This window comes from Arachis ipaensis, chromosome B3, assembly GCF_059453495.1.
Source record: "Arachis ipaensis isolate K30076 ecotype BB chromosome B3, ASM5945349v1, whole genome shotgun sequence".
In the NCBI taxonomy this organism is placed as follows: Eukaryota; Viridiplantae; Streptophyta; class Magnoliopsida; order Fabales; family Fabaceae; genus Arachis; species Arachis ipaensis.
The window spans coordinates 133,216,603-133,230,652 of NC_142438.1; the positions used below are offsets into that span (position 1 = coordinate 133,216,603).

Consider the following 14,050-nt stretch of genomic DNA (forward strand, 5'->3'; position numbering starts at 1 on the left):
CGACGTTGATTGATTATCAATTGAAAAAAAAAATTATTTTCAATTTTTTGGAAAATGTTGACATTTGATGATTATTATTTATGATCTTTTTCCAATTTTTTTTTAAAACTATCATAATTTTTTTCTTCTTTTTGAATCACTACTAACTAACTTCCTTTTTTTTCTTGTCCCTAACACTCCTTATTTTATTTTAGGATTAATCTCTATATACAAGTGTTTTGTGCTTACAAACTTTACAAGTCCTGAAGAGAACGAACCCACTAAACGCGTTGCTCATGTTACGTACGTTTCACGCGCTCTATAACAAACTTTTAAATCAATCCAAATCAATTAACGCGCGAGTATATGACTTCCATTTTTCAGAAGATTTCGTTTTCTTTTTCGAGTTTCTTGCCAAATTTGTTCGATCTCCTTCGTGCCTTCTGTCTTTGCCTTTTCATTCGTTGTTTTACATGCATTTATCACTGGTTTCTTCTTCGTCATTTACGTGAGTTTCTCTATCTGTATTCTTGCTTCGTTTTTTTTTTAGATTTTCATGGTTTCTGAAATCAAGCTTTGAATTCGTTTTGAAGATAATGTATGATTCAACTTCAGATTATCAGCTGAGCCAGGGCGAAGTGAATTTTGAATTTGAATTGAACGAAGTTCTTGAGGTGTGATTTAGTTTCAGTTAATTATTGAATCTGAATTTTATGCAGTTAGTCGTTTATGATTGTCTAGCTGAATAATCTGTGAACATTGACTGTAAAATTAATGCGCGAACATAATCTATGAATTGAATCTAATGTACTAATTTTGATTAATTTTCTGCATTTTATACCAGACGTTCGGGTGTAGATCAGAACTTTTTTGGTGTATTTTAGGAAAGTTTGTGTGTATTTACAGTTTATGGCTTTCCTTGTTATTTTAGTTGAGTTGTTGTCGTTCGGGTATATATCAGAACTTTTTGGGTGTATTTAAGGGAAGTTTGGGTGTATTTACAGTTTATGACTTTTCTTGTTATTTTAGTTGAGTTGTTGTCGTTCGGGTGTAAATCAGGAATACTTGGGTGTATTTTAGTTGAATTGTTACTTTTTTTATGACGTGCAGAAACTCTATCGTATATCCTTGTTTTTAACATCGTGTATTTTGCAGCCCCTTTGTGTTGTTGATGACCAGTTTATTCCCAAGGTTGGAATGACTTTTAACACTCTTGAAGATACTGCAAAATTTTACAAGAACTATGCAAAGGCTGCAGGTTTTTCTACAAGAGTTCAGAGCATAAATAAGAAGGGAAACAAAATTAAGAATCAATTGATTACATGTAGCAGAGAGGGAAAATAGAAATCTAAAATATCCCCGACCGAGAAGACAAATCCCACAGCTGGTTTCAATTGTCCTGCAAGAATTTATATACACATATTGAAGGATGTTGGTGCTTGGATCATTTCGAAGGTCATGTTGCATCATTCACATCATTGCTCTCTGACTCAAGCAGAGATGCTCAAACAGCATAGGGAACTAAGCATGTCCATTCATCGTACAATAGAGAATAACGAGGAAGCTGGTATCAGACCAAGTAAAATTTACCAATCATTCGTTGAGGCAGCCGGGGTCACCGCGAGTTAAATTTTATCAAAAAAGACGTAAGGAATTACATCACGAGAGAAGTGTGGAATGTTTCAGAACAAGAAGATGCAAAGAAATTCGGGAAATATTTATTAAGAATGAAAGAGAAGAATCAGAATTTCTTTTTTGAGATCGAACTCGAGGACAATTAGTCGATTAAGCTGGCTTTTGGGGCTGATGCAAAGAGCAGAGCTGCCTTTGAGTATTTCGAATATGTTATTTCATTCGACACCAACTACAATACAAACAGGTAATATGCTGTTCTTGTTTATGATGCTAAATTAATTTTGTTCTATGAATTTGCTGTAAAGGTGTATATTGGATATTTTTGGGTGTATAAAATCATTATTTGGGTGTACGTAATGATTTTCATTTTGCAATCTCGTAATTTATTTCAGGTATAATTTGGTTTATGGTTCTTTTGTCAGGGTGAATCACCACGGTCAGTCAACACTTCTTGGATGCGCTTTGATGAAAAACAAAGAAATTGAATCATTCAAATGGTTATTTCAATGTTGGCTTCGTTGTATCGGAGGAAATGCTCCGAAAGGGATTCTCACCGATCAATGCACGTCAATAAAAAGGGCTATAGAGGCTTGTATGCCAACAACAATTCACCATTGGTGTATTTGGCACATCACGAAGAAGATTCCAAGTAAATTAAATGGGTACAAGGGACACGCAGAAGTTGAACAAGAAATGAGCCAAGTTGTTTAGAACTCTCATAGCAAAGACTCATTTGATAGGAATTGGAATAATTTTCTGCTAAAGTATGGTCTTATGGACAACAAGTGGCTTTCAGATAATGTTGTTTAAAATCTGCAGCAGAGGTATAAATTGCCTATTTTTGGGTGTAATATAGCCTTATTTGGGTGTATTCTGCAGATCTTTACGAAGACCGTCATATATGGGTTCCAATTTATCTGGATCACCACTTCTGGGCAGGGATGAGAAGCACACAAAGGAGAAAGAGCATGCATTCATTTTTTAACAAGTTTATTACCCAGAACAGCTCGCTTATTCAATTTGTCAAACAATACGATAATTGCCTCGGAAGCAGGGAACAAGCAGAGAGAGAATCGGATGCTACAGATTTTCATATGGACATACCGTGTGCAACAAAATCCTCCATTGAAGCTCAGTTTCAACATACGTACACTCACCAAAAGTTTAGGAAAGTCCAAGCACAATTCAGAGGCAAGGCGAATTGCATCACAAGATTAACGAACTCCGCTCTAGGCTATTCAGTATACGAAGTTGGAGAACAAGTTTCCAGCTCAATATTCAACAAGTTTGTGGTTACTTTTGACTTAGTAGCAGCCCAAGTGAAATGCCAATGCTTATTATTCGAGTCAAGAGGGATATTGTGCCGTCACGCACTAAGCGTTTTAAGCTTTAAACGAGTAACCCAAGTGTCACCGAGATATATATTGGAACGATGGAGTAAGAAGGTAAAGAGGTGACATACACACATCAAGAGCAGCCACGACGAGCTACTGTTGGAGCCAAGAAGCAAGAGGTTTGACGAATTGGTGTTTCATTCGCAAAATATTTGTGAATTTGCATCAGAATCAGAGGAGCTGACTGCCATTCTGCACCGTGCGTACGATAACGTCATGGTTGAGATGGAAGAACTGAAAGCCAAAAGGAAGGGGACATGTTCGTTATCTCACGAAAATGCCAACTTAGAATCTGTTAACAAGCTTCAAAGCCCTCCAAGGGTTCGAACAAGAGGACGTCCAAAAAATAGGCTAGGTTCAAAGTTGGACAAATAGATTGCAAATGCCTCAAAGAAGAAGAAAACGAAAGCTCTAAACGAGGTAAAGGTGATGTTCTTTAAATATGTGGTGATTGAGTTTAATTTTCTTGTTAATAGTTTTGCTAATATGTGAGTTTATTATTTCCAGTTAAACCTCTTTGATGTTGTATCAGTGGTGCGTTCAAATTCCAGCCAATATCAAGGACATGTTATGAATTATTAATTCAGGGAACCAGCAGCAGGGGATAGTTTTTTAGGTGTATAGTTACAGAATATAGGTGTAAAGCTCAGTTTTTTTGGTGTATTTATGAATTTTCTTGTATTTGAAATTTTACATTTATATATTTTCAGATGCTGCTGTTTATGTTATAAATTATTGTTTTGTTTAGTTTTTATGGTTTAGGGTTTAGGGTTTAGGATTTAGTTTTTATGGTTTAGGGTTTAGGGTTTAGAGTTTAGGGTTTTAGGAGTTTAGGGTTTAGGGGTTTAGGGTTTTGGGATTTAGGAATCCAGCATCAGGGGATAGAAGTTTGGGTGTATATTGATATTGTTGGGGTGTAAAATTCCATGTTTTTGGTGTATAGTAGGTTGGGTGGTTTAGTGTTTATGATTTAGGGTTTAGGGTTTATGGTTTAGGGTTTAGGGTTTAGGGTTTAGGGGTTTAGGATTTAGGAGTTTAGGGTTTAGGAGTTTAGGGTTTATGGGTTTAGGGTTTATGGATTTAGGGTTTTAGGGTTTTATGGTTTAGGGTTTAGGGGTTTAGGGTTTTAGAATTTAGGGTTTATGGTTTAGGATTTATGGGTTTAGGGTTTTAGGGTTTAGGGTTTTAGGATTTAGGGTTTAGGGTTTTAGGGATAAAGCATCAGGAGATAGAAGTTTGGGTGTATATTCAACTTTTCTTGGGTGTAAAATTTCATGTTTTGGGTGTAAAATTTCCTGGTTTGATGTTTTCCTTCATATTTTAGCACATGTAATTCAGACCTTTTGAATACAGCAGAGACAGTTTAATTATGGAAAATTTTTTTATAATAAAACTGGATTATATTGGCAAAATTTTATAGCATATGTTCAAATTGTTACAAGACTACATAACAGTTAGATTAATCAGTGTCAATATCATTAGAATCTATCTGACAATATGGACTCAATAACAATGAGGATGGTTTGGACAGTCTTATTGCATCACTTCCCCTAATGGCTTTAGCTTTGTCTTGATTCATTTCATGGAATAGAATCCGGGAAGCATATCCTACTCTATAGTGGTCCACCTCCTCCTATAGTTTAAAAGAATTTTTTTTTAATCAACCATGTTAATTTAGTAAAGTAATACAGAGTTATATAGTTTTAAACACAATTACCTGGGTCCAATTGTCCCACTCATACTTCCCCCTTTTAACATTTTCAGGCTGAATTATTTCAAGCCACTTCATTACATAAATAGCACAGTCATAGCTGAAAAACAAGAAATAAATTAGCAAATTACATATAGGAAAGATTAATTTTCAGAGTGAAAGATTTATACCTTGTCTTTTGGCCTGAGATGTTAATGTATGGTGGTTCAATTTCCTGATCCTTTCTCTTCAGAGGTGCCCCCAGCATATACTCTCATTCTTGAAATTACATATCCTTTAAAACACAAAACAAATCAGTAATATATGAATAAATTTAATTAAGGAATACACCCAAAGGAGTACAAATTTACACCTTATATTGAACAGAAATACACCCAAATATTAAAATACAAAACACAGAAACAACTTACAATGAATTTATTTAGGTTCATTCTGGCATCGGAGGGACATGTCTTGTGATATGGGTTGAGTATATAAAATTTTCTCTTTCTTGCATCAGCCACCCATAACCACCAATGGTTTGAATAGCAAACAGGTGCAAAAATCTGAAGCATGTCCACATTGAACAGTGTTTTATTTTATTTAAGTAAAGAATGGTGATAAGAAGTTTTAGAAACGAAAACTTACATATGGATGTGATGCTAATTTTTTGAGGTCCAAGAAGGGTATAAACATTGGGTAGTCTTCCACCCTGAATGGGTTTTTGGTTTTAGGCTGTAAGAATTCCCCATTTGGATGATTTCCAATGGCCATGCTCTGCAATAATTGTGAAACACCAAATGAAATAATTAATACACCCAAATGAATACAGAAAATATACCCAAATAAAGACAGAAAATACACCCAAATGAATACAGAAAATACACCCAAGGTTGAATTGAAGTACACCTTACTACAATATCTGGGAGGAGACAGTATATTTCTTCTTGAAATCTTTTAGTGTTTTCTTGGTTTAGGATCAGGCAGATGGCAGTGACAATCTAGAAAAAAAACCCAAATCAATTTACATGAATTGCAGTTATATTTCATGATAAAATCATTAATGTTATTCTAATATTACCTTAGCTTCTATATGTGTATCAGCTTTAAGAGATGCAAAGTAGATTTTTGACAAAATGAATTGATCTTGGGCTTTGAGGGTGCAGACTGGGTCATACTCATTAGTGTTTTCATCTCCGTATGTCTTCACACGGGTGGCCCAGACATAACACTTCTCTTTCATTTCAACCGAGATCTCGTTGCTCTTCAGAGGAGTTTGAAACTTTTTAAAACTTTCTTCGCCACTCTGCTTTTGAATCTGTGGACTTTTACCTTCTGTTTTCACCCCACTGCTTGCAATTTTTTCCACCAGCTCCCCTAATTGTTCTATTAGTTTTGGCATTTCAGGAGTTTTTGCCATCTGCTCCTCTTGCGTTGCTGCTTCTTCTTGGCTTGAATCAGTCAAGCCAAGGCTGAATGATGGCATCGGACCTTCTTTAGGAATGTAGGAAGCTGTCCGTGCCATCATCATCAGTGCAGCAGCGTCTTCTGGGGCTGGATTACTGCGTGATGACATATAACGTACTATAAGAATAAGAATAGACGAATGATATTGAAAACCAAATTTTACTCTGTTAAACTTACATTTTGGATGGAGCTGGTGGAACCGTGGGTGTGCTTTGATCAAGTTTCGGGGGTTCTGGAGTGCTGCAGGGTTAGATAAAACGAATCATATTATAAAAAAAATAGTTACAGATCTTATGTGAAGATATACACCCAAGTAAGTAAAATATACATCCCAACAAGGATAATATACACCCAAACAATAACCAAATACACCCCAATATTATTCCTTACCTTTTTGTTCTTTCTTCATTAATTTTCTCACTTGGAAACTTTGCAAGGGTTAGTTCAATTTATGGCACAGGGGTTGACTGGGACAAAGGTACATAAACTTGAATCGGAACTCTAAATAAGACAAAAATAAAAAGTTAAGAAAGTCCGTCAAAATTCATGATTATAAGGTTGAAATTTACTTGTAAAACTCAGACTGAAAGTGCTTAAGTTTGTGACTGTATCTCTACCCTCACAACCATCATGTTCTATTCAGCTGGGTCATTAGGAGATTTTTCCACCAGACTCAACCTGAAATACACCCAAAAAAAGTTAACATACACCTGAAGCATTCAAAAGAAACACAGGCTTTGTATTTTGAGAACTTACGTAGTTGCAGTTTTTGCTTTTTTTTTTCATGCCTTTTTTTTCTTGAATAAAACATTAAAGGGCGCTTTTTTCTAAAAAAATATATATACAAAATTAGAAGCAGAAGATAATAAAAGATAAAAGCAACCGGTATTAGAAAGGGAAATTACATGCTATCCTCCGGTTTGTTTATGATGCTTTGATCTGTTTGTCTTTGAGACAAAGGATCATTCTCACTTTCTAAGTTGACCTTGGGGATTCTAAGCATAAAATAAATATCATTCAGTAAAAATACTGTACAGTTAAATCAGGATAACAAGATTTTATCAAATAAAAGTTCTTATGTTTCAGATGAGTCATAGTGACCTTCTGTCGATGGCAGTGGAGCTCCCTTCTTCCTGGGAAACCAAAACCAATTATCAGCAACCAAAAATTCCTTAGAATGCATACTATACACCCAAATATAACAAACCCCTGTGCAGCAGCTTTTTCATTAGCTTTCTTCTTTTTTGATTCCCTTAACAATTCTTCTAATACTTCAGTTTCAAGTTCAGATCTGGCAGTACATGCATAAAAGAACATGTTAACAAATATAATTTTAATGATAAATGGTAATATAGTTTTACAAAGTATCTTACCCATCATGGATTGAGTTTGTTCAGGAGACGAATCCTCAACAATGAGCTTTCTCTTTTTGGATTGCGTCCTGGAAAAAAAAAACAGTGAATCAGAAAAACAAAATAAAATTGATCATAAAATACTATCCAAAGTAGTGCTTACTTTTTGGCTGTAGTCTAAATTTTTTTATTTGTTTTTTGTTTTTTTATTGGTGATGATTCTTCACTTTTGGAAGTTAATGAGAAACAGTGTGTTAATTCATCAAATTTTGAAAATAAACGGAAAAGAAAGCAATGATAATTTCAGAATCTTACTCATCATTCGATTCAATTTCTGAATTGGAATCCTCCTGAATCTGCTTCCTTTTTTTGGATCCCATTCTGCAAGGCAAACAATCATTAGTAAAAAATACCCTAAACGAGACAAAATACACCCTAAAAGTGACAATATACACCGAAGTATATTACTTACTTTTTGGTTGTTCGGTGGGTTGTTTCCTTTTTAGTTCCTCTGAGTCTTCTTCAGTCTCAAACTCAGAGGAAGAATAGACTTCAGTTTTAGATGTATCACTCTCAGATGATGATGAATTTGCCTTTTTTTTGTTATTTTCTTTTTTTCTTTCTTTTCTTTTTCCTTCATTTGTTTCAATTTCTCTTTTGTTTCTCCCATCTTTACGATTCCCTGAAACAGTAGAAATGTTAGTTAACAGCATCCACGTAAATAAAATACACCCAAGGTATTCTGTTCACTTACCATATGTCCATCCATTTCTGCTCTCATCCTTTCAACCAACTGCTCTCTATTCCAGTTGGCAATCCAGGCTTGTGCATGTCTTTCTTCTCCTTTCTTGTCTTTGTTTTTTGACAGATGGAAATAGACTATCATCAGGGCAAACAGACAGTCGTCAATTGCCCTTGATGATAAAATTCAGAATATGGGCTCCCCAGTTGCCCTCCTTTATTTTGTCCATCTTAAAAATTGGAGCTAGGTGCACATGAGAGATTTTGTTTATTGTGGTTGGCAACAGGAACGTCATCTGTATATAGAGGATGAAAATCCTCTTGAACATGAGGCGATCCTGTTCATTTCCAACACTAATACTCATCTCATTCGTCAGATTTTTTAGAGTCTTCCCCTGGAATCTTCTAAAAATCTGTTTGTTCTCTTCAGAAAGTTCCTTATAACTGACTTTCTCAGAAAATAGATCTCCTACAAAAAAGAAAACAACTTAAACTGAAAATCACTTGAAATACACCCCAATATCACTCATATACACCTCAACATCACTCATATGCACCCCAATATCACTCATATACACCTATGTCTGTTTCTTGATTATATGATAGCAGAATAAGATATTACGAAGAATGGAAGTATAGAGGTTTTCTGTAATGAGTTACCTGATGCATTGAGGCCAAGCGCAGCCCCTATTGTGCTGGATTTAACTCTAAACGAACTGTAGCTGGTTTTGAGTGTGTTTTTCCCCAATTTAAAGGAGTTAGCCAACTCCTTTAATAGTTTGTGATGCACCCTTATTGGCGGGATGTGCATCAGTCACCAAAACCTAAATCCCAAACAATTGCTTTCTTTTCTTCGCTCATATGTTCAAATTTTTCACTCAACAATTTTGTTGCACACTTCAAGTCTTTTGTTTGCTGTAAACAAAGCAAAATTAGATTCATTAGAATAAGATATATTTGTATTAGAAAAAATTGACTTGTTCTAAGACATATATTTGTGCTTACATTGTATTTTTTTTCACCTTGATTTTTGCTTGTCATTTTTACTACAATGAAAAAGAGATGCTGTCAATATATAAAAAATACACCCAAAATTCAGAGAAATACACCCATATATCAGTCAAATACACCCAAATATCAGCCACATACACCCAAACCCAGTCCCATAAACATTTTGTTTTTCCAATTAAACGAAACTAAATCAATTCAAAATCATAATCAATTCACTCAAACATGCATAAAATGACACTACAAGGTCAAGCACAATTAGAACAGTACCAGTTAGACTTCAAAACTCCTAATATATATATCAGTCCCATACACCTCTACATTTTTTGGATTATATGACATTATATGAGTTCATAAATATATTTAAGTTCAAAATGCCACTAGAAAGAACAGTCGCATGCCAAGTCCGAGATATACACCCGACAATCGGCCATATACACCAAAAAATTCACCATATACACCCAAAAATCAATTAGAAGAGGAAGAGTCTTTCATGTAAACATGCACAAACCTACTTAAAAAACATGTAAACATGCACAAAATATGTACCAAACAGATCAAAACACACGTTAAAGCATTTACTAGAAGTATGTAAGATAGCGTAAACGAAGAACAGTTTCATCAGAACAGTAATATGAGATCTAAAAGAAGAACAGTAAAACCTAGAAGAATCTAGAAGAAATAGAGAGAGAAATACTGATGATATAGTGCTTCGATTTCGAAATCAGAAACAGAAATGTGAAAAATCTTGAAGAACAGTAAAACTGTACCTTGAATAATGTTTGTTCCTTCTTTTTGGTGTTTTTTTATGGAGATTTATATGCTTTCTGCTTGATTTCTTCTACTCTTCGCGAGGAGTTGGAACGTTTCTTCAGAATCATAATTTGTTTCGAATGTGGCTTGAAACTTGACGGTTTGCGTTTTGATTGAGGAAGAAGAGGAAGAGTCTGCCATAATGAGCGTGTTTTGGAAAAACGCAACCATTGTATAAGGCGCGTGCATTTACGCTCCATTCTAAAGAGTGTAGTGTGCATAATTTTTTTTTTGGGTTGGGCCAAAGCCAAAAAGGCTTGCGTGTGTAGCAGGCCTGTTTATTTTATTCCACTTTGAAAAATCGTTTATTGAATTATAAATTATTCAACTTTTTGTAGTGTGCGATTCTCCTCAAATCTAAAACGAAAATATCACACTCTTTCTAATTTACCCAAAAATATCACAATATTTAACAACGGTTTTTATATAGTCATGTAATAGGTCCTCAAATGGTAGTAATTTACAATCAACTATGAACGAAAAACAGAGAAAAAGGAAATGCATTTAACTAGTTTTAAAAATAAAAAAATAAAAGCATTTATTTTGTAACTAACAGTTAGTCTCTTAAATCTGTCTGTTTATAATATTTTTTTTTTTATGATATGGTGATTCAATTACATGCTATCACGTAAAGTCGTAAACAAAGTATTTGATTTCAGAACGTCATGAGAGACCAAACAAATAGCTGAGTGGCTATGAAAGAGAGACCTAGAAAAATATATCTCCCCAAATGCCGTTGCCACTTTTTTTTTTTGTTTTCATAATAGTTTTAGGAGCTATTTATGGGAATCAAGGTACTAATACATCATTTTTCAGTCAACAAGAGAAGACTGCAAATCAGAAAGTCCTGTTGTTTTCTGAATGAACAAACGGAAAAGAAAAAGATTTGACAAAGAAAAAATAGGAAGAGAGAGGAAGAATAGAAAGTTATCGCAAGGATAGTACAATAGTGAACCAGCCACCCAATTATTTTGAAGGAAATATGTGATGATTTACAGTGCAAAACACCCCCTCCTCCAACTTGACGCCTCTTACTTATTATGCTGCTTTTGCTTGCTGAAAATAAATCACAAAGAAAACATTTTTGTCAAAAAATATAATATTGTTTTATATAGGTTTTATAGAAATTTGAAAGAATACTTACTCTCTTCTCTTCCTCCATCCTGGCTTTGATGAACGAGTAGAGTGCAACTCCAGCAATTGCAATGCATGTTCCTATGCCAGTTTGGGTTGAAATCTTGTTACCTGTGTGTGAAGCAATATAATTATATTAGCCAGTTAGAATGTTAAGATTGTTACCAATATAAATCAGACATTAACAGTGGAATTGAACATCGAGAATGGGAGAAAATATATGTGAACTTACCAAAGACAATGATTGAAAATCCAATAACAAATACACGTTTGAGTACGTTGCCAACTGCATGAGTGAGAGGTGCCACTCTCTCCAGTGTGTTGGTGGCCACCTGCATGGTCGGTCATGCAATAATGTTATTGTTATGTTATCAATGACACTCCACACACAACAATTAAACAAGAGTTTCTCCTATCCAAAAGGAATGTAATGTAATGACATGACTAATAATTAAGTTTATTAGAAACTCATCAAAATTTACCTGATTGTAGAGGTGATAAAACATACCAACCCAGAAGAGGTCTGAGACGAACTTGACCAATCCTACTTTAGCAATTGCATCATTAAATCCATGCTTCATCAGTGCAGGCCCTTCCAGCTGTGATAACATCAGTTCCAATGAACAATAACAGCGATTAGTAAATGAATAAATAATTAGGGATATGTCATTCGGAAAGCAAAAGTGAATTTCACTCACAATAACAGCGGGTGGTATGCAGACAATTAGAGCAATGATGGAAATGTAGGCGTAGATATTAGTACTGTCCATATCAGTCTGCACAAAAAATTATCAAGTAATGACATTGAATTCATAAATAACAGAATGAGTTAACAGGGATAAGATTGAAAGATAACCATGGCTTTCTTGGAATAGATACTCCGGTATGTAAAGGAAATGTTTGAAATCATTGCACTGATGAATCCGGTCCAGTTGAATGAGAGTTCGGTCAATGACGCCATTGAGACACCTGCATTACATAACATGCAAAACTAATTAATCCAAATGAAGGAACACTTAAATTCAGTGGAGTTAATAAATGAGAAGACGTACCAATAACAACGGGAGCCAGTGAGAGCCAGAGAGTAATTGGTATTGATTGGCCAAGTATGAACTGTGAAGCAGCAGCATTGAAGAATGGCTCAAGAGCTGAAACAAATATTCTATCAATGTCAGCTAGCAAGATACAGTTTCAACCTTCAAGGATAAAAGAAAATGGACACAGTCACCTTTAATGGTATGTGTGAACGAAACAGCCACCGCTGCAAATGAGACATTGCTGGTAACGTGGCCTAATGCGTGACACACGGCCACAGGGATCAACAACTTGAGCAGGTTCGAGTCCATAGGCTACACAAAAATACTTATTAACAGCAATGGGCTTTAAATATTGCAAAACAATTTGGGCTGGATTATAATTTATACTTACAGCGCGCTTAGGAAGGCCCACGGTCCAGCTCACCAAACAGTACACCACACCCACGAACAAATGAATAACCGACACGAAGCTGCACAAACAACCATAAATAAAGATTAATTTTAATCAACATAAAATATCTGCGTAAACGATGAAACAGAAAGATTAATAATAAGCCTCGAGCGGTAAATGAAACAGTTGAATAAATGTTTCACGTATAATCCCAATTAAGACATGAAAATGTGTTATCCATGAACTTACTATGGGTAGGGGAAGTAATTGTAGATCTTCTTGTTGAGGATGTTGAAAATCACATTCAAGAAGTACCTGCATCGAGAATAGAAAGAGAGCAAGAACAAGAGGACAAAGAAGTAATTTCAGTTCTCATCAAAATTATCAGTGATCACGCACGCACATGTACCAAGCAAGTAATGGAAAGAAAGACAGTCAGACACAACAAAAAACACAGTCGCGGGTGGACTCGTAGTCACGCCACTTACCACATGAAGAAGAAAAACCCGGTTACAAGTGCTGGGTACTTGTCGAAGAACCCAACCTTCGCTTCCCTGTAACAACAGAAAACACACTAATGAGGACACTGAGTTGGCCGAGTTAACCGACTCAGAACGGAGGAAACGGACCTCACCCGGCGGAATCACTCCCCTCGGCCGGCGAGGAGGCGGCGGCCAGACACGGCCGAAGAAGCACGGCAGGCCCCTCTTTCTTCAGCACCGGCGACAACAGCTCCGGGCGCAGCTGTCTCCCCCATATGAGATTCCCACCGTCAGCCACGGAGCCGATCGCCTTCACAGCTGGCACAAAGGATGCATTGGCGGCGGATTCACGGCGCGGTAGCCTGCGGAGGTGGGGGAGGGAGGTGGCGGCACGTGACAACACTCGCGACTCCATCACGGTGAAGAAGACAAGAGAAAGAGAGAGAGAGTGAGTGATATGATACGTATGATGATGTTTGGCTCCGTTTTAGTAGGTATGGCTGTGGTTTAACCGCTTGTGTTTGGATTTTTGATCTGGTGCTTCGCGGGGAAATGTGCTTGATGGAGTTGAGGCCGTTGATGCGAGGGGTGAAGGGTTGTGGTGTGAGTGAAGAGAGGAAGTGGATAGGTGGGACCCTCTTATCTGTTAGAAGGGAGATTTGTGTCCAAGGTGGAATGGATGATTGGTGGAGATTTTGGTGTGTATTGCTTTTTCATCTATGAAGGACCTTATCGTCATATCGTTTCTTCTTTCACTCCTCGCCTTATACTATCATAGAGGTCATCGTTCCCCTTATGGGGTGGTTATTGTCGTTGTAATTAAATTTAAATGTCACGGAAAATACCACATTTTCTCAACAGAAAGGCAATTGCATTTCTTTTTTACTTACTTTTCTACAACCCAAAAGCGGGGATGATTACCTCTTC

The 14,050-nt window shown here is 36.0% G+C and overlaps 2 protein-coding genes and 1 long non-coding RNA gene across 4 annotated transcripts; all 3 read right to left on the reverse strand.

Moving 5' to 3' along the window:
- Positions 1–4,336: 4,336 nt before the first annotated feature.
- On the reverse strand, positions 4,337–6,611 carry LOC110269817 (uncharacterized). The gene is made up of 8 exons (XM_021117611.2): positions 6,556–6,611; positions 6,343–6,405; positions 5,780–6,260; positions 5,347–5,699; positions 5,130–5,264; positions 4,890–4,993; positions 4,726–4,819; positions 4,337–4,641 (listed from the first exon to the last, which is right to left on the reverse strand). The coding sequence occupies exons 3-4, from the start codon at positions 6,227–6,229 to the stop codon at positions 5,508–5,510; spliced, it is 642 nt and encodes a 213-aa protein (XP_020973270.2). The 5' UTR covers positions 6,230–6,260; positions 6,343–6,405; positions 6,556–6,611; the 3' UTR covers positions 4,337–4,641; positions 4,726–4,819; positions 4,890–4,993; positions 5,130–5,264; positions 5,347–5,507.
- A 415-nt stretch (positions 6,612–7,026) lies between these two features.
- On the reverse strand, positions 7,027–7,963 carry LOC148572501 (uncharacterized). Its single transcript, XR_015907627.1, has 3 exons — positions 7,833–7,963; positions 7,539–7,606; positions 7,027–7,456 (listed from the first exon to the last, which is right to left on the reverse strand). It is a non-coding gene; the product is annotated as an uncharacterized LOC148572501 (long non-coding RNA).
- A 2,837-nt stretch (positions 7,964–10,800) lies between these two features.
- Positions 10,801–13,862, reverse strand: APE2 (Glucose-6-phosphate/phosphate translocator-like protein). 2 transcript variants are annotated; one of them, XM_016334560.3, is made up of 12 exons: positions 13,276–13,862; positions 13,130–13,195; positions 12,891–12,956; positions 12,642–12,720; positions 12,442–12,562; positions 12,266–12,361; positions 12,070–12,182; positions 11,912–11,989; positions 11,696–11,812; positions 11,446–11,545; positions 11,224–11,324; positions 10,801–11,135 (listed from the first exon to the last, which is right to left on the reverse strand). In XM_016334560.3, exons 1-12 carry the CDS (start codon positions 13,536–13,538, stop codon positions 11,118–11,120), a joined length of 1,218 nt encoding a protein of 405 aa, XP_016190046.1. In that variant the 5' UTR covers positions 13,539–13,862; the 3' UTR covers positions 10,801–11,117. The 2 variants fall into 2 exon arrangements, with proteins under 2 accessions (XP_016190046.1, XP_016190047.1); XM_016334561.3 differs by having other exon boundaries at positions 13,271–13,679.
- Between the last annotated feature and the right edge of the window lie 188 nt (positions 13,863–14,050).